Source organism: Trachypithecus francoisi, unplaced genomic scaffold (genome assembly GCF_009764315.1).
Source record: "Trachypithecus francoisi isolate TF-2019V2 unplaced genomic scaffold, Tfra_2.0 Lachesis_group5, whole genome shotgun sequence".
Lineage (NCBI taxonomy): Eukaryota > Metazoa > Chordata > Mammalia > Primates > Cercopithecidae > Trachypithecus > Trachypithecus francoisi.
The window spans coordinates 128,043,038-128,064,280 of NW_022681470.1; the positions used below are offsets into that span (position 1 = coordinate 128,043,038).

General features: G+C 41.3%; 1 protein-coding gene across 5 annotated transcripts in view; it reads right to left on the bottom strand.

Moving 5' to 3' along the window:
• Nucleotides 1-19,842, bottom strand: part of FNBP1L (formin binding protein 1 like) — a 100,422-nt gene extending 80,580 nt beyond the window's left edge. Inside the window, exon 1 of one of the 5 annotated variants that reach the window (XR_004433714.1) lies at nt 19,380-19,838. Coding sequence is in view for 3 of the 5 variants with exons in the window: in XM_033196643.1 (XP_033052534.1) it covers nt 19,380-19,403 (24 nt within the window). In the remaining 2 variants the exon portion in view is untranslated. Of the gene's footprint in view, nt 1-18,834; nt 18,941-19,379 lie in introns of those variants that run through there. The other 4 variants (XM_033196643.1, XM_033196638.1, XM_033196639.1 and 1 more) reach the window with 4 other exon arrangements.
• Between the last annotated feature and the right edge of the window lie 1,401 nt (nt 19,843-21,243).

The window sequence follows — 21,243 nt, forward strand, 5'->3', positions numbered from 1 at the left end:
AGACCTCAAACAAATTTACAAGGAAAAAACAAACCCCATCAAAAAGTGGGCAAAGGATATAAACAGATACTTTTCAAAAGAAGACATCAATACGCCCAACAGACACATGAAAAAATGCTCATCATCACTGGCCATCAGAGAAATGCAAAGCAAAACCACAATGAGACACCATCTCCCGCCAGTTAGAGTGGTAATCATTAAAAAGTCAGGAAACAACAGATGCTGGAGACGACGTAGAGAAACAGAAACACTTTTACGCTGTTGGTGGGAATGTAAATTAGTTCAACAATTGTGGAAGACAGTGTGGCGATTCCTCAAGGATCTAGAACTAGAATTACCATTTGACCCAGCGATCCCATTATTGGGTATATACCCAAAGGATTATAAATCATGCTACTATAAAGACACATGTAGACGCATGTTTACTGTGGCACTATTCACAACAGTAAAGACTTGGAACCAACCCAAATGTCCATCAATGATAGACTGGATAAAGAAAATGTGGCACATATACACCATGGAACACTATGCAGCCATAAAAAAGGATGAGTTCGTGTCCTTTGCAGGGACATGGATGAAGCTGGAAACCATCATTTTCAGCAAACTATCACAAGGACAGAAAACCAAAAACCACATGTTCTCACCCACAGGTGGGAAATGAACAATGAGATCACTTGGACACAGGGTAGGGAACATCACACACCGGGGCCTGTCAGGGGATTGGGGTCTCGGGGAAGGATAGCATTAGGAGAAATACATAATATAAATGATGAGTTGAAGGCACAGCAAACCAACATGGCACACGTATACCTATGTATCAAACCTGCACGTTGTGCACATGTACCCTAGAACTTAAAGTATAATAAAAAACAACTCCCCTGCCCCCCCAAAAAAGAGACAACCCTCATGACACTGAAACAGGGCCTCCCAAAGGGTAACATTCTCTCAGGGCAAAATAGAAAAACCTGACCCCACAAAATGAAATCGTGATATGCATAATTCTCTCAGCCTTAGTTTGGGAGGAAGAGAAAAGGTTTCCCCTGATGATTTTTAGCCGCAAACTTCTACTTATTTAGCTATGTAGCCTAAATCTTATGACTATTGTGGCCCTGAGAAACCCCCAAGTCAAAATTATTGCTTATATGGATTCTGGGTTGGTATCGTCCCCAAGGTACCTGACAGAAGTAATAGAAATCATTTCTGGAGGAACACATGTTATACTCAAGCCTCAATGGTTCCTGCAGATAAATTTAAAGTAACATGAACTTCTGATTAAAATTCACTAAACACACAAGGAAATAGCTCACATCTTGAATGAGAGTCAGCAATAACATCAACCTAGGTATTTAAGTTATTAGGTAATAATTTAATAATTACATTTAATATGTTTAAAGGCTGCTACTGAAAGTATGATTAAAGAACAAGAAATTGGCCAGGTACGGTGGCTCACGCCTGTAATCCCAGCACTTTGGAAGGCCGAGGCAGGCAGATCACAAGGTCAGGAGATTGAGACCATCCTGGCTAATATGGTGAAACCCCATCTCTACTAAAAATACAAAAAATTAGCCAGGCACTGTGGTGGGTGCCTGTAGTCCCAGCTACTCAGGAGGCTGAAGCAAGAGAATGGCATGAAGCCGGGAGGCTGAGCTTGCAGTGAGCTGAGATCGCGCCACTGCACTCCAGCCTGGGCGACAGTGTGAGACTCCATCTAAAAAAAGAAAAGAAAAGAAAAGAAATTGACTATTTGGAAAAAAACAAAATAGAATTTGTAGAAAAGAAAACAACATACTATGATTGAAATATGAAACACAATGAAGGTGTCAACCAACCAATTAACATAATTTATCATAAAATTTATTGAAAAAATCTGTAAAAAGAAAATAGAACACAGTATAGAAATATAAATAATGAATGTTTTATTGATGTGGAGGATAGAGCAAGAAGATCCAACAAACATGTAACTGGGATTCCAGAGACACATGACAGAAATATAGAGGCAATTTTCAGAACACAAATACTGTGTTTAGTAAACAGTATACCAGATTTCAGGTTCCTATATTGAATGAGCATAAATTAGAGAAAATTGTACATATCTTTATAATTACTAGGAGAAGATCAGTATGTATTGTAGCTACTCAATAAATCTTTGTTCTTCTGAAAAACAAAACCCTACTTTCAATTCTTTGGGTATATGCTCAGAAGTGAAATTGCTGAATCATACGTTTAATTTTTGGAGGAACCACCACACTGCTTTCCGCCACACAGTAGCATTTTACATTCCTACCAAAAGTGCACAAGTGTTTCGATTTCTTCATATCCTTGCCAACACCATTTATTTTCTGTTGTTCTCATGGTAGCTGCCCTTATGGGTATAAGGTAGGCCACAGGGGATTTTTAAGGTAGTGAAACAATTCTACATGATCTTGGAATGTTGGATTCATGGCATTATGCACTTGTCAAAACCTACGGAACTTCACAGCACAAAGAATGAAAGTTAATGCATGCAAGTTTTAAAAATTATTTAGGAGGTCAGAGAATCTCAGGACAAAATGTAAAATGTGATAAGAGAATCTGTTTTACAAACATATGAAACAAACTCACTGAAGGGGATGAGAAAAGGTGCTGACGTAAGTAACTTTGGAAACGAAGAGCCTAAAACCAAATGCAAAGGAACTGCACATAATCAATGTACTCCAGTTGACAGAGTTGTTTCCCACAGGGATATCGGTTAACAACTCTAATACTGCTATACATATATACTGGAAATAAACGATTAAGCAAATGGATGGCAGGTAGAGAAAATCACTGAAGTAGGAATTTACGGATAAGCAAGGAAGGAGACTAGAAAGATAGATGTGGTAATGGATTAGATTTGGAGGTATCAGTGAGAACTCAGATTTAATTTAATACAGATGGTTACATATAGAAATATTTATAAATATGTACACAGACGGTTCCCAACTTACGGTTGAGAATGGTTTCAACTTTACGATTGGTTAACTGGAACACAATCCCATCCTAAGGAGCATCTTATACACAGGTTAGTATACAAACATATATTTTTTGTTAAGCCAAGAGGGTCTAAAAAACTGATACAGCAGTAGCAATGAGCACACCTAGCACCCAGATCTGTTTCTAACACTATTCTACAACAAAATGAACCAGGGCTCTTTGAAGAAATGGCTTATTCTAGGTTTCAGGCAGGAAATGCACAAAAGGAGCCTGGATCACATATCTTACAGTCCCAGAAAGTAAGGAAGTGCTTTAAAAGAAAATCCTTATTGATGGCAGTCTGTTAAAAAGACACAAAAGCCAACCGAAAGAGCTCAAATAGTCAAAAGCTGCAATAATCTGAGCAAAAAAACTAATGAAATAGTCTTGGATTATAACTCAAAGTACAAAGCAAATATCCATCAGTTCATACTGATATAAATAAATGATTGATGAATAAATAGAGGAGAAAAGACAAATCTTCTGTGCAAAAGAACTCTAAATAAATTATGTAGATACTCTACAATAAAGGATGGGAGCATAACTCCCCTCTCCAGTTTTTGCTATACATAATGACTTCCTTCCCAAGAGTACAGTATAGAAAAAGGAGGGGAAAAAAAATACAGTGGAAAAATCTGATAAACACTACTTTAGCCAGGTGACCAAGATCAATGCCAAAAGTGATAAAATCCTGTCAATAACAGATACCCTTGAAATGATGTGATGCAAACGGCATATTGTCTTCCTCCCCAAAACCCATAACTCCAGTCTAATCATGAAAAAACATCAGACATTTTCCAATAAAGGGGTATCCTACAATATGCTTGACCAGTACACCTCAAAATTTTCAAGGTTATCAAAAACAAGGGAAGTCGATGAGAAAATGTTACTGCCACGTGTCGAAGGAGACATACAACTAAATGTAATATGGAACAAAAAAGGGGCATTAGGTAAAAACTAAGGAAACCTTAATAAACTGTGGCCTTTAGTTAATAGTAATGTACCAATATTGGTTCATTAGTTACAACAAATGTACCATACTAAAGTAGGATGTTAATAACAGGAGAAACTGGGGCAGAAGGAATAATAAATATCTGCTCAATTTCTAAGTAAATCTAAAACTGTTCTAAAAAATAAAGTCTATCAACTTAAAAAAAACGTAACTCCAGGCTGATGTGATGGCCTCTTACTCTCTGTAGACAAATTTATAGCTTGGTATTATACTTAGGTGACTAAGAGATCTGGGTTAAATATAGATCTTTGTTTCCAACATCCCAGGAAACCTTCTACTCACAAAATAAATTTCTGGCCTTTTGTTTCATGACTCTTTCCTCAGTCCCTAACGTATCTTCTCATCTGACTAGAGTCGGGTCAACTCCACCATGCACTGCCCATCAATTCTGGATACTTGCTCAAAACACCCTTCCATTCTGGCAAGTGATGTCAGCATGGCATGGTGTGTGACAAATAAGAAGTAGTCATGGAGTCCAGCTAAGACACACGAGCCCTTCACCAACAGGACTCTTAAAATGATGGTGGGCTTTGTGAGATCCATGAAGATGTCATCTCTTCTTAAAATGTCTGATCGGGACGGGCGCGGTGGCTCACGCCTGTAATCCCAGCACTTTGGGAGGCCGAGACGGGAGGGTCACGAGGTCAGGAGATTGAGACCATCCTGGCTAACACGGTGAAACCCTGTCTCTACTAAAAAAAATACAAAAAAATTAGCCAGGCGTAGTGGCGGGCGCCTGTAGACCCAGCTACTCGGGAGGCTGAGGCAGGAGAATGGCGTGAACCCGGGAGGCGGAGCTTGCAGTGAGCCCAGATCATACCACCACACTCCAGCCTGGGCGACTGAGCAAGACTCTGTCTCCAAAAAAGAAAAAAAAAAAAAAAATGTCTGATCAGTTACCTGTATTATTATCCTTAACTCCCATGTAATAATTCAAATATCCACATATTTGTTTTCCCTCTACAAAGCCATCATTAACTCCTTAGAGACAGAGATCATATATTCTATGCTTTGGCATACCTTATACCTATTCCTCTTCTTCCTAATAGAATCCTAATTTTGTTCAGGTCCAATGCACCCAGCTCTGCAGGAGAAGTTTTTTGTAGGGTTTCTAGAAAAGCTTTTGCATTCGTGATAAGGAGGCAAACACTGTTGATGTTGTTCCCTGCCTTTTTTTTTTTTTTTTTTTTTTTGGTCTTAAATACAAACATGATGGTTAGAACTGCAACTATCACCTTATAACTTCAAGGGAAAGTCCAAAACAATTGCACATGCTGACTCTGAAAGTGTTGATCTCGTGAACCCATGCCAATGATGGCCTACCTCCAAATTTCTTGTTACGTAAGACAAGCTATTTGTTTAAGCACCTGATTAAAAAAAAAAAAAATTCAAATTGTGCACTCAACACCATAAACAGCAATGGTATATGTGACATCAACAAGTCAACTTGCTTCTATCCTGGAAAGATTCTGCATACCTCCTGGGCTTTCACAAAAGGATTGGAAAAGAGAAAGGGGATTTGAACACTCCAGGGTAAACTAAGAAGAAAAATTCCTTTAAAAGGATCAAAAACTTCAAACAACCCAAACTCTAAACTTACAGGTAGAGTATATCAGAGCTCAGTATGCCCTAATTTTAACAAACATCTTTCCAGAGTCCTAGAATCATAAAATACTTGAGGAAAGCCTCTAACATGAAAGACAGAAACCAAAACCGACAAAGAAAAAAAATGCAAACTTGGAGGTCACAATATTATGCAAAGATAAGAAAACTAAACACAACAAACAAAAAACCTATTTTTTTATTTTTAATTGACAAGTAGAAATTGTATTATGTATGATATAAAACTATCCTCATAGCAATTTTCAAGTATACATTATTAACTGTAGTCAGCATGATGTACAATAGATCTCTTTAACTTATTCTTCCTGCATAACTGAAAGTTTAAGTCTTTTGACAAACATCTTCCCAATTCTCCCCACACCCAGCCTCTGGTTACCACCATTTTGCTCTGTTCCTATGAGATCAACTTCTCTACACTCCACATGTAAGTGAGATTATGTGATATTTGTCTCTCCGTGCCTGGCTTATTTCACTTAACATGAAATCCTCCAGGTTCATCCATGTTACTGTAAATGACAGGATTTCCTTTTTTTCTTTTTCTTTTTTCTGTGACACAGCCCCCAGGAGATCCTGAAAACATGTGCCTGGATTTCCTTCTTTTTAAGGACTGAATAGTATTCCATTCCATTGTGAGAATATGTATTTTCTTTATCCATTCATTCACTGATGGACATTTACATTGCTTCCTGTTTCAGTCCCATTTGTGCTGCTAAAAGAAACTATCTGAGACTGGGTAACTTATAAAGAACAGAAATGTATTTGTCATCATTCTGGAGGTTGGGAAGTACAAAATCCAGGTGCCAGGAAAATTGGTATCTGATGAAGGCTGCTGTCTGCTTCAAAGATAGCACCTTGGTGCTATGTCCTCACACATCAAAAGGGCAAATAGGAATGGAAAGTGTGAGCTCTCTCCTTCAAGTTCTTTTATAACGGCTGTAATCCCATTCATGAAAGCAGAGCCCTTACAGACTAATCACTTCTTTTTTTTTTTTTTTCCAGAAAGCAATTGGTTTTTATTTACAACTAATCACTTTTTTTTTTTTTTTTTTTTTTGAGACGGAGTCTCGCTCTATTGCCGGGGCTGGAGTGCATTGGCCGGATCCACCTCGCCCGGCTAGATTTTTGTATTTTTTTGGTAAAGACGGGGTTTCACCGTGTTAGCCAGGATGGTCTCGATCTCCTGACCTCGTGATCCGCCCGTCTCGGCCTCCCAAAGTGCTGGGATTACAGGCTTGAGCCACCGCGCCCGGCACTAATCACTTCTTAAAGGCCCCACTGCTTAAAACAGATTGAGCATCCCAAATCTGAAAATCCAAAATCAGAAATGTTGCAAAACCTTTTGAGTGCCAACATGATGCTCAAAGGAAATACTCATTGGAACAGTTGAGGTTTTGGATTTTCTGATTTGGGATGCTCAACTGGTAAGTATAATGCCAATATTCCAATATCCCCCAAAAAAAATCACAAAAGAAAATCTGAAATCCAAAACACTTCTGGTCTTCTCTAACCATTTCAGAAAAGGGGCACTTAATGTGTACTCTTGCACTGGAGATTAAGCTTCAACTTGTATTTTGGAGGGGACACAAACACTCAAATCATAGCAATTCCGTATCTTGGCTATTGTGAATCACATTGCGAAGCAAGTGGGTGCAGGTATCTCTTCACCATACTGATTTCCTGTCCTTTGGATAAATACACAGAAGTGGGATGCTAGGCCATATGGCAATTCTATTTTTAATTTTGTGAGGAACTGTCATATTGTTTTCCATAATGGCTGCACTAATTTACATTCCCACCAACAATGTACAAGGGTTCCCTTTTCTTCACCTCACCAACATTTATCTTTCCTTCTTTTAGTAATAGCCCTACAACAGGTGTAAGGTGGTATCTCATCAGGGCTTTAATTTGCATTTCCCTGATGATCAGAGATGCTGAGCATTTTCTCATACACATGTTGGCCAATTACACGTCTTCTTTCAAGAAATGTATGCTCAGGTCCTCAGCCCATTTTTTTAAATCAAGTTGTTTTCTTGCTACTGAGTTGTGTGAGTTCCTTGCATATTTTGGGTATTAACCCCTTATCAGATGCATAGTTTACAAATATAGTAGTCCCCCTTTATCCACAGGGATACATTCTGTTCTTTTTTCTTTTCTTTCTTTTTTTTTTTGAGACAGAGTCTCGCTGTGTCGCCCAGGCTGAGTGTAGTGGTGTGATCTCAGCTCACTGTAACCTCCACCTCCTGGGTTCAAGCAATTCTTGGAGTAGCTGGGATTACAGGTGCATGCCACCACACCTGGCTAATTTGTGTATTTTTAGTGGAGACGGGGTTTTGCCATGTTGCCTAGACTGGTCTATCCCTGGCCTCAAGTGATCCACCCACCTTGGCCTCCCAAAGTGCTGGGATTACAGGCATGAGCCACCATACTCAGCCCACAGAGGATACATTGTAAGATCCCCAGTGGATGCCTGAAACCTTGTGTAGTACCAAAGCCTATACGGGTCTATACTGTTTTTCCTATACTTCTATACTTATGATAAAGTTCAATTTATAAATTAAGCACAGTAAGAGATTAACAACAATAACTAATAATAAGAGAACAATTAGAATAATAAATAGTAACAAACGTTACGTGAATGTTTATTTCTGAAAATTTCCATTTAATATTTTCACACCACAGTTGACCACAAAAAGCAAAACTGAAGGGGGGTTACTGTAACATTCTTCCATTCCATGGGCTGTCTTTTCACTCTGTTGATTGCTTCCTTTGTTGTGTAGAAGCTTTTTAGTTTGATGTAATCCCTCTTGTCCATTTTGCTTTTGTTGCCTATGTTTTTGGAGTCATAACGAAAAAATCTCTGCCAAGATCAGTATCATAGAACTACATTTTCTTCTAGTATTTTTACAGTTTCAGGTCCTATGTTTAAGTCTTTAATCCACTTTAAGTTGATTTTTGTATATGGTGTGACATGAAGGTCTAGTTTCATTCTTCCGGGCTAGGCACGGTAGCTCATGCCTGTAATCCCAACACTTTGGGAGGCTGAGGCAGGAGGATCGCTTGGGCCTAGTAGTTCAAGACCAGCCTGGGCAACGTAGTAGACCCCATCTCTATCTAAAAACAAAAAACTCATTCTTCTGCATGTGGATATCCAGTTTTCCTCCTCAAAAACCTGTCTTTGATCTATAAAAAGAACTAAGAGAAGACATTGCTCCAAGATACAAGTAGAAGATGCTATTTGTAAATTACATTGAGAAAACAAAACCAAAAAAGCACGGCTCTTAGAAATAAAAATAGCAAAAATTAAAAACTTAATATAAGAAATTTCCGTTTCCAGTGATGGAGGGCTAAGTTGTCTGGGTCAACTATCACTATTTAACTGAATAAAAAATCTGGATGATATATATTTCAAAAATTTTAAATCATCCAAGAAGACAAGCCAAGAAATGTGGAGTAAGAGGGAGAATCCAGAAAGGTAAAAGAGCACATAAGCTACTCTTGCCCTGAGGATGTTTGCCAATCCTGAAAAATTAGAATCTCTGTTTTGATAATCTAGCAAGAGGCACAGGGAAAAAAAAAAATCAAAATCCAACAACCACACAAGGGAATTGTACATCTTTTTTCTGTACATCTTTTTTTTGTTTTTTTTTTTTGAGACGGAGTCTCGCTCTGTCGCCCAGGCTGGAGTGCAGTGGCCGGATCTCGGCTCACTGCAAGCCCCGCCTCCCGGGTTCACGCCATTCTCCTGCCTCAGCCTCCCAAGCAGCTGGGACTACAGGCACTTGCCACCGCGCCCGCCTAATTTTTTGTATTTTTAGTAGAGACAGGGTTTCACTGTGGTCTCGATCTCCTGATCTTGTGATCTGCCCGCCTCGGCCTCCCAAAGTGCTGGGATTACAGGCGTGAGCCACCGCGCCCAGCGGGGAACTGCACATCTTAAAACTGCTTTAAGGTAGTCCCAGACCAGTGATGACCCCAAGCAAATGGCAGAAGAAAATACAAATTCTGTACATAAAATAGAACATTGCAACTAACCATGGAAGGATGATTCTCACAGATATCAAGGAAGAAAATGCAAAATGGAAGAAAACAGATGTTAAATGGAAGAGGGTACAAAGGAGTACTTATCATATGGTATCATTTATATGAAATTTTAAAACCTACAAAAGTAATCAATGGTGATACAATTCAGAATAGTGGTTGGAGGTCAGACGCAGTGGCTCACACTTGTAATCCCCAGCGCTTTGGGAGGCTGAGGCAGATGGATCACTTGAGCCCAGGAGATCCCAGCCTGGGCAATATAGCTAAATGCTATCGCTACAAAAAATACAAATATTAGCCGGGTGTGGTGGCAAGCACCTGTAGTCCTGCTACTCAGGAGGTTGAGGACAGAGGATCACCTGACTCAGGTAGGTCGAGGCTGCAGTAAGATGTGATGGCACCACTGCACTCCAGCCCGGGCTATGGAAGTGAGACCCTGTCTCAAAAAAAGATAAGAAAGAAAAGGAATTGGCATATATTAAGCACTAAAATTGGTTGAATCAATAGAGGGATTCAATGGCTTGCCATCCCCAGTAAATACTCCCCCAAAAGCAACCATTATAATCTTTTTTTTTTTTTTTGAGACAGGGTCTTGCTCTATCACCCAAGCTAAAGTGCAGTGGCAGATCACAGCTCACTGCAGCCTCAACTCCTGGGCTCAGGTGATCCTCCCGCCTCAGCCTCCTGAGTAGCTGGGACTACAGGTGCGCACCACCACGCCAGCTTATTTCTGCTTTTTTTTTTTTCTTGGTACAGAAAGAGTTTCACCATGTTGCCCAGGCTGGTTTCTCTGGGCTCAAGAGATCTGCCCACCTTGGCCTCCCAAAGTGCTGGAATTACAAGCATGAGCAGCTGCACCTGGTTCCTTTTCTATAAATTGGGTATGCAGCAAGGACACAGCAAAAACAAAACAGATATCCTTTACTCCCTAAAAACAACAAAATTATGGTGTGCCAAAAATTGTAAAATCTCATCTATACATTGATTCTTTTCAAACTATAACAAGTATACAAATACTAGTATTTCCCATTTCATCAGATATCTGTAAAGTCTGCTGATTAGTTCTCTATCAAGAACTTGAGGGAAACAATGCCCCTAATTGCCAAACATGAATAACTAATTTGGATTCAACATGGACACTTTACATAAACTTTTATCCTTGTTATTACAGATTTTTTTTCTTGGGCTCCAAACAGATTCTAAATGCTGACCCCACATTACAAAAAGCAGTCAGACATTTTTTTTCCTTGGAGACAGTGTCTCATTATATTGCCCAGACTGGACTCAAGTTCCTGGGCTCAAGCGATCTTCCTGCCTCAATCTCCCAAATAGTTGAGACTAGAGGGGAGTATCCCCATGCCCAAGTAGATAACATCTCACAATGCCCGACAGCATCCCCCTATGGTATAAAAGAGGTTTCAAAGAACTAGTCAATGAAAATTCTGTAAAACCGCCGGGCGCGGTGGCTCAAGCCTGTAATCCCAGCACTTTGGGAGGCCGAGACGGGTGGATCACGAGGTCAGGAGATCGAGACCATCCTGGTCTACACGGTGAAACCCCGTCTCTACTAAAAAAATACAAAAAACTAGCCGGGCGAGATGGCGGGCGCCTGTAGTACCAGCTACTCGGGAGGCTGAGGCAGGAGAATGGCGTAAACCCAGGAGGCGGAGCTTGCAGTGAGTCGAGATCGCGCCACTGCACTCCAGCCCGGGCGACAGAGCTAGACTCCGTCTCAAAAAAAAAGAAAATTCTGTAAAACCAATCATAGAAGTTAATACAACTTATTTTGGGGAAAAAAGGAAAATGCTGAAAGGCACAGATGACAATATTAAAATTATCCGTAACACTAATAGATGTTTATTATTTTTAAAGCACATTTTGCAGTTTTAGAGCATTTATCATTGTCATCAATTAGGTGATGTTTCAAATATTCTAAAATATTTTGTTATTAGAATACTCTTAGTATATAAATCAGCTCATGAAATTAGGAATTAAAGCAGAAGTGTGGGAATCAAAACTAACTGCATTTTCCCAGTGAACACCCTCTCACCTACAGAAAAAGCACTGATACCTAAACTGATATAGAAGTAAAAATATAGTTGTCCACTAGCACTGGTATTCACCATGGATGTTCAAGTCCCTTATAAAATGGCATGCGGCATAGGGCCAGACACAGTGGCTCATGTCTGTAATCCCAGCACTTTGGGAGGCCGAGGGAGGAAAGTCACTTGAGGCCAGGAGTTCACGACCAGCTGAGCAATGCAGCAAGACCTTGTCTCTACAAAAAAAAAAAAAAAAAAAATTAGCTGGGTATGGTGGCGCATGCCTGGAGTCCTAGCTACTTGAGAGGCTGATGCAAGACGATCACTTGAGTCCAGGAGTTTGAGGCTGCAGTGAGCTATGATTGTGCCACTGCACTGCAGCCTGGGTGACACAGCAAGACCCTATCTCTAAAAAAATAAATAAATAGGCCGGGCACGGTGGCTCACGCCTATAATCCCAACACTCTGGGAGGCCGAGGCGGGCGGACCACAAGGTCAGAAGATGGAGACCATCCTGAATAACATGGGGAAATCCCGTCTCTACTAAAACTACAACAAAATTAGCCAGGCGTGGTGGTGGGCGCCTGTAGTCCCAGCTACTCGGGAGGCTGAGGAGGGAGAATGGCATGAACCCATGAGGCGGAGTTTGCAATGAGCCAGTATCGCGCCACTGTACTAGAGCCTAGGCCAGAGAATGAGACTCCGTCTCAAAAAATAAATAAATCTCCGTCTCAAAAAATAAATAAATAAAAATAAAATGGCACAGTATATGCACATAACCCACATAATCTACACACATCCTCCCATATATTTTAAGTCATCTCTAGATTGCTTATAATACCTAATACAATGTAAATGGTATGTGTAAATAGTTGTTATGCTGTATTGTTTTTAGATTTGTATTATTTTTATTGTTGTATGATTGTTTTAATTAGTATTTCCAGTCCATGGTTGGTTGAATCCACACATGTGGAAATCACTGATATGGAGGGCCTACAGTATAAAGTCACAGATAAAGGGGAAAGAAAAAACAGTATAAACAAGTTGTAGTAATTATATTTAAAAATAAAACTGATTTCAAATCAGTAGCATATTATTAAAGGAAATAACGTCCTTCAAACATTCTTGCATGGGTGATAAAATAAATACACTTTCATCTTCCAAAACCCAGAGGTATTCCCCTCCTGCCGCCAAAGTATTCAGAAGCAAGAGGTAATCCTTTCCACTAACAAACTAAGACTTCCTTCTGTGAATTTTTAAATGGTCTGAAAAGTGGGCTGATTATATGCAAATGCATAACTACACACACACACACACACACACACACAGTCACACACATACACGCACACAAAAGGTTCATGAATCAAGCAGCCAGACCAACCTCTTTGCCTGCCTGGTTCCAGTCTACCCTTTATCACTAATTTCAGACATTCTGCACTCAAATTCAAGTCAAACGCAACACTAGACTCAGGTCAGTCCAGCAAACATTTATTAAAGACCCTAATAATATCAGGCTCTAAGTCAGGCAGGATAGAGCAATGAATCAGACAATGAATAAGCAATGAGTAAGACACAGTATGTGCCCTCTAGAAATTTCTCAGGAACCCCCACCTGCATAACCCTTCTTATTCCAAAACCTAGGTCAAGTGACAGAGTCTTCCTAAAGATTTTCCTGTGATGTCTAGAATGAAAAGTCATTTTTCACAGCCCTGAAGTCCATCTATTACTTTCTACTTGTTTTAGGGTTGCTTTGAGGCTCATGCTGATATCTAACTGATTCTTTTAGTATGCCCCACAAAGCCTAGCTTAGTGCTGAAGCCATAATAGGCATGAAATAAACATGTGTTGAATGAACAAGCCTCAGTCCTGTTTACATGTTTCAGGTGTATTAGACAGACATGGCCTGAACTGAAATATGGAACAGCTTTTACATTCTATAAAACATAACCTTTCCTACCAGTTTTTAATATTCTATAGATATATTCCCCAAGACAGATTTTTTTTTTGCTATTGAAGTGAAAATGTTTAAAGATTGAAGATTATTAAATAAGACAGCAATTGTTGATATACACAGACGGTATTTGACAATTACAAGCCATTACTATTCTCTTGCCATATTTTCTCTCTACAAACTAGCTGATAGAGCAAAAAGTTGGTAGAAGAGGTATTTTTAAAATTTCCAGCCAAAATCATATTTTATAGGTTTACAGGGTGGGGCAAGGACAAAGAGCAAATATTTTAAGAAAAAGGCAGGGAAAGCAAGTGGAAGTAAATGGAGTATGAGCTGCAATGCAAAGGAGATACTGGTTACAGGCAGCTCTCCAGCTTCCAACTTATTATAATCATTACGGAATGGTGACATAAACAGGTATCTTGATACCTCTCACTCATCCTCCTTAACTAATAGCAATAACATCTGTAATACAATGTTGAACACAACAATTTCTACCAACAAAAGGGAATGTAAGATACAAGTATTTATATCATGACAATTTCCCTAAGATTTGAATGCACAAGAAATAACTATAATATAAGGTGGTAGTCCCATAAGAAAGATAATATCCAGAATGGATAGTCTGGAGGTATGGGGTTGATAGGAATTGGTCAACAGAGGGCATTCTGGGCAGTAGTATCAATGTAGGGGAGTATTTTGAAGTTAGTAAAGTAATATTATCTCAAAGCAACTCTACCTTTTGTCAGGGCAGGGCCAATATCATAAGCCTTCATAAATCTCACCAAACATAACAGTGCTTCCCATATAATAGACACAAAATAATTATTTTATTTTTAAAACAAAACTGAATTACTACAGCAGTTTCATGGCCTTTCATTTCCTTTTGGAGAAGCAATTCAGTTTACATTAATAATGAATTTTCTTTGTCAACCTCCTCTAGACAAGCACCCTCTAAAAAATGTAAAGTAATATTAAAGTCAATATTATAGACAGTCTCAGCTTCTTGGGAGCGTAAGGCAGGACAATTGTGGAGCGCAGAGTTCAAGACTGGCCTGAGAGTATAGCAAGACCCCATCTCTAAAAATATACATATATATTACAGATATGGTCTAACCAGTGGACTATGAGACCCAATTCCTTTTCACAGATAAATCTATTAATGTGGCCTAAGATTTCACCAATTACTTAGGCAGTCACATTACCAAGCTATGAATCAAGTAAATTCACCAGAAATTACCTGTAGGTCTTTTCTTCCCCATCCTTTCACCATTTTACTTGATAAAAATGTTTAACCCAAGTAATAAAACTTAACTTTATAATTTTGGTTTCAGCTTTAGACTTTCTTGAGCTGTTATCTAGATCACCTAACCTATCATCACCTACAAAGGCCTTCAGAACCCTAAAGATACACTTGTTAATTAGTCACCAATACTCTGAGTAATGCAATCAACTATCAATGCAATTGGGCAAAACATGCATGGTCACCTACAAGCATTGTTTTGGTCAGTGAAAACAAAGATGAATCCAGTCTTTCTACACTCAAGGACAATCTAGTCACTTAGAATGTAAATTTAAGTCCTATATAAAGTGCTATGAAGTCAAGATAATGATGCATTAAAAGGTTAAGATTGAGGGTAATACATAAATTATTCACCTAATCTATCACTCAACCCACATTTTTCAATGTCTTCCAAAAAGATATAAGCTTTGTCAAATGCATTTAGTTAATAATATGATGAAGGCTGGGCACAGTGGCTCATACCTATAAACCCAGCACTTTGGGATGCCGAGGCGGGCAGATCACAAGGTGGGAGTTCGAGACCAGCCTGGCCAACATGGTGAAACCCTGTTTCTACTAAAAATGCAAAAATTAGTTGGGCATGGTGGTGTGCACCTGAAATCCCAGCTACTCAGGGGGCTGAGGTGGGAGAATGGCTTGAACCAGAAAGGCTGAGGTTGCAGTGACCCGAGATCGCACCACTGCACTCCAGGTTAGGCAACAGAAGAGACTCTGTCTCAAAAATAATAATAATATAAATAATATGATGAAAATAACAATGGCTTTTAAATTATACATTCTTAAACTAAGGACCAAAGGTTATATTGACCAGGAAATTAAGGCATAAAAAATATTTATATGCACTTATAAATTAAATCAGTTATTTGAATCCATCTTTTTTTTTTTCTTTTTTTTTTTTTTTGAGACAGAGTCTCGCTCTGTCGCCCAGGCTGGACTGCAGTGGCCGGATCTCCCCTCACTGTAAGCTCCGCCTCCCGGGTTTACACCATTCTCCTGCCTCAGCCTCCCGAGTAGCCGGGACTACAGGTGCCCGCCACCTCGCCCGGCTAGTTTTTTTTTTTTTTTTTGTATTTTTAGTAGAGACAGAGTTTCACTGTGTTAGCTAGGATGGTCTCGATCTCCTGACCTCGTGATCCGCCCGTCCCGGCCTCCCAAAGTGCTGGGATTACAGGCTTGAGCCATCGCGCCCGGCCTGAATCTATCTTCTAACTACCAGACTTATCCCGCATTTCCCTTGGGTAGCAAAATTTTCAGTAAGTCATATGTATGTGAGGTGCTCAGCCATATTTTTTTTTCATATCTATACACACATTCACAACCTATACACAGATTTTTTTCTGTCGAACTTTAACCAGGTCCTGAAAAAACTAAAAACCTATTTCTTAATAAGTAAAACTTATTTACTAAACATAGGTCTTTTTCAATCTCTAATTTCCCTGTTAAAAAAAAAGCAAATAATTTCAAAATCTGTGCTTTGTGAAATTATTAATTCATATTTGGCTCTGTATCTGATCCATCCCTTCTTGCTATGTAATAAAGAAATGAACACAGTAAGCAATGCCTAAGATGCTACCATGCATCCTGAAGAAGTGAACACAGTATCATCTCTTTCTTTGGTATTACCCAGAATACAGTGCAAAACTGTGACTGTAGTATACATTCACCAACTTATTTACTCATTTGGAACTCTAGAAATCCTTGTAAGCACAGCTCAAATTTATTACAAGTTAGTTCATATCCCCTAACAACTACACAACCAAAGTCTGACACGACCCACTTAGCATATCACTAAAAAAAACTCCCCCAAAGTCAGTATTAGAGTCGTTCTATTGAATTCCTTTCTTTTCTCAAATTTAACATAAGACTTAAGAAGCATTAAAATAGCAAAAAAAAAAAATAAATTAAATGATTGTTACAAGAGGCAGACTTAGATTTAAGTGCATGGCTACATATCATTTTTCTGTAACAACATATTCTCAATAACTAACTCTTTGGGACAGTAATGTGATTCTAAACATGAAATAATAGGATAACTGGTTTCTAAATCCAAAATTTCAAGAGAATTTCCCAACCTCGAATTCCTCAATGGCAAGAGCACAGTACAGGTGTTTGTATTACATCACAATCCATTGGAAGTACAATCTTTTTTCAAAACTGAGAACAGTAAAAACAGGAAGCATACTCAAATTTTCCTAAGGTTTCTTCTAGTCCCAACAATAGTCCTCTACAGCAAGTTCTGCTTATCTAAGTTTTAGACACCAAGTTGGTATTAGTTGATTCTACATTACTCAGTTTCTAATAAATGTTTCCCTCAAATCCTCAAACTAAAAATCTTAAAATATGGAGATGTGCTAAATGTTAAGAGAAAAATTAAAAATCTTTTTTCAGAATTTCCGAAGGACACAAAACAAATTTTAGTTAGAACAAAAATTCCCATCTCTTCTACAGTTTATCTTTTCAGATTGCTGAGAAACTTTTTAAATGCTGAAAGTAAATAACCAAATTACAGGAGACAGCAGAGAAATGGAAGAGTTTCCTTATGTAGTACCATAAGTTTAAAAAAAAAAAACTTTAAAATAACATTTTATTATACACTAAAATATTGTTTTCCCTTAAAACTGTTATTCTTTAGTGTGATACAAAGTGAATTTTTTTTTAAAACTTGAGTTAAATCTAAATAACATGCCTCCACTGTTTTCCTATGTTTACTTTTTAAAAGTAATCTACTTCCATTTTAATTTCCTTTGAAGCACGAGTCATTAAAGCAGGCAAAAATTAAACATTTTGTAATTATAAAAATGGATGAATGCACTCTGGTAAGCATGAAAAAATTGAAAAATTGAAAATAAAACTATACCGATTTCCTTTCATTGATAATTCACTATAATCAATTATAGAATGCACAAAGTGCAAGGAAAACAAGGCCAATAATGCCTGAGACACTAACCAACGTCAAAGGATTAAACTTTACATAATTCATTTACCACACAATCCTCCCCAATATAAGAACAACTAATGCTATCTAAGAAACGGAATGAAGGGGCTCCTAAGGTATTTTCTCTTGGGTGGTGTGTTTACAGACTGGGTAAGCACTTGTCCAGAATGTTGCACAAGAGAGTCCTGGCTAGCTAAGTAAGCATTCACTAGATGGACTCTAAAGTCTCACAGTTCTAAGATTCCCAATCTATGAGTAGACGAGAAAAATAAGAAAACATTTTGCCTTTCAATTAACCGATCGGCTTTCACTCCCACCCTAGCCGGGCACACACATACTCAAAAGTTATTTCTCCCCTTTCTCTGCAGTGATTTCACGAGATCCTCGCGAACAAAAGGCACGGAAAACAGGCACAGGTGGAATAAAAAGGGGAGTGGCTGAGGCCAGGCGGTTCTCGGGACAGCGCCCCCACGCCCCCAGTTCCCCCGGCCGCACCTGAGAAATCACAGCCCTCCACACCTCCACCCTTCCGCGCCGGCGCCAGGGGCAAATTCTCCGACCTATTACCCTCCGCCCGTACCTTGGCCAGACACTGGCATTGTCTGGAGCCTCCTGTGCCAAAGAAAGGCAGGGAGGAAAGGAAAGGAGAGAACGAAGGAGAAAGAACAAATGAGAATAAAGAACGAAAGGGGAAGTAAAGCAACAGGGAAACCGTACGCTCCTTTTGGCAAAATTAGCTTCCTGAATTAAATCACTCGATTTCATTCAGCCCCCAAAACCAAGCCACCAACCCAAAGGCTGCAGCCGGGGTTGGCCAAACCGGAGTCCCTCGAAGCTGTGCCCGCCCGAAGCAGAGGCAGGGAGAGGGAAATGGGAGTGTGGGCTGGGCCTGGCTGGCCCGAGGCCGGGCTCCGAACAAAGCCGCCTGGCTCTCCATACCTGGGGCGAGGGCTTTGGGCGGCGCCTCCCCGATCGCCGCTCCCCGCGCCGCCCCAGTCGGGCGACGCCCTAGCCCCGCGGACCCGGCCCGGGCGAGGGATCGCGGCCGGTCCCCTCCCCGCCCTCGAACAGCGCCCATTGGGGACAATGGGCCCCCTCCCCCGCCTCCGGGAGAAGAGATACAAACGGAGAGAGGAGCCGCTGGGCGCGAAGCCAGGCGTCGGGAAAGTGAAGGCGGAGGAGGAAGGGACAGAGGGGATCAGGGCGGACGCAGTAGCCCGCGGGCTGCTCCCCCGGCCGTCCCGGGCGCCGCCCGAGCCGCACCGCGGCGGCAAAAGCGGGAGCACGGACTAGCGGCCCCCTAGACCCCCGACCGAGAAGGGAAGAGGAGTCTGCACACAAAGAGGAGCGAGACCCTCACCCTCCGCCAGCGCCGTACCAAGGACCGCGGTGCGCGCTCTCACCGCCGAAGGTCCGCGGCGCCCGCCCAACCCGCGCTTCTCAGGGGCCGGGGTCCATGCGGGGCGCCCCTTTCCCCCACTCACCCACAGCTCTGTGCCCCAGCTCATGGCGGAACTTGAGGCGACTCTGGCCGTCTGGCGTTGCCGCTGTCCGTCCGTCTGTCGGCTCCGCCGTCAGTCGATCCGACCTCTCACTCGCTGGCCGGCGGGCTCGCAGCTCAGCGGGTCTGCCTCGAAAGGTGCCGCCACCGCCGGGCTCCCCAGTGAGTGAGAAAGACGCGACTGGAGAAGGCGCCGCCGCCGCCGCGTCCCCGCCTCCCCGAGATGGGCGGGAGGGGGCCGGGGCCGAGGGGAGGTGGAACGCGGCGCGGGGAGGGGGCGGGGCGCAGTGCATCCTGGGATCGGGGAGGACCTGGGCGCCCCTGGCCACTGCCGGCGGGGTCCCCCAGCGGGCACCTGGTCACCCTCGCTGGCCCCTCTCGCTGGTCGAGTCTCTTCCCGCCGGTACCCTGGAGCTTGGACTGCCCCCGCTTCGCCGCCACTCGCACCCCATTTCCAAGATAGAAAGGGAGAGAAGGGAAAAGATCCCACCGCCGCTATTATTCCTCCTCTGCGCTGAGCCCCTTTACATGAGGCAATTTCAGTTACCTGCCTTTCCTGCCTCTTGTATCCTCCACTCGGGAGAAACCTTGACAGGGAAGCGTCATCCAAATCCTAGACTTTAGATTGAGGAGAGTTGTGTGTTTTCTTTTTTTAAAATCTTGCTGCTTAAGGTGATCTTTCGAGCCTGATGCTTTGGCATGACGATTCTTGGGGACCACCAAAATGTGCACCGGTTGAACATCAAATGTGAATGCAACATGTCCCCGATTCTGTCTTTAAATGTTTAATTTTATAAATTCTGTCAGGAAATTATAAAAAGAGGCAGCTCTTCCAGTAATCATTTGGGGATGTTGCCAAGGCACGAGATGGAAGACGTGGACAAATGTGAGCCGAGCTGTCACCTACGGAAGATGAGAAGGCAGCTTGCCCCATGTCTGGAATGGGCACCTCGTGGGTGGGGGTTGGATGGGAGCCAGATTTTTCTCTGGTAGTGTAAACAGCCTATTAGGAACTTCAGATCTCTTTCACCTCCTGGTATCGGAACCTTGGAGGCAGGTCCACTACTTCCTTTTTTCTCTGTGGAGCTACTTCTTGGCCCATCTCCATGGGAAGGCTGTTAGCTAGCTTGGCTGGTGCTACTAGATATCAAGTACACTGAGCAACTCCCTAACATATGCTTTAGTATTAATAGCTTGTCTCCTAAAGCAAGCAAGCGCACACACACACTTCAAAGCAGTCAACTAGTAGAGTACTCCTCAGTGCGTCATGACAGCTGGGTGTTTTAGGAAGCTCTCTCAGCGGGTTCTTTGTCAGCATTGAAACTCCTCCCCTACCTGGCCTGCACAGGTGTTCCAACCTCTTCCGTTTAATCCGTGTCCTTGCCTAGCTGCGCTCCCTCTTGGAGTTGAGGCCAACAGCCTGAGTTCGCCTGACAGCCCAGTTGCTAATCTTCCTAAATTCTCTGCTGTCCTTCCCTGAGGCCACTTTAAGCATACGAATGCCCTCTTCCAAGTGGGTTATAGACAATTTTTAAATGCTTAAGTTTGTACCATGCAGTGAAAAGCCTGTGAAGCATTAAACAACAGTTTCTAATATTTTTCCACATTGCCTCTATTCCAAAAAGAACTTCTTCGTTTATTTATATCACCTAACATTTTTAACCGCCTCTCCTATCACTTCCTGTCACTCCCTGGAATCATGAATGTATTTTGCAATTGCAAGTAACATTAATTAGTAAGGGGAAATGGGATTTTTTTTTTTTAAGACGGCGTTTCACTCTGTCGCCCAAGTTGGAGTGCAGTGGCGCGATCTTGGCTCACTGCAACCTCCACCCCAAAGGTTCAAG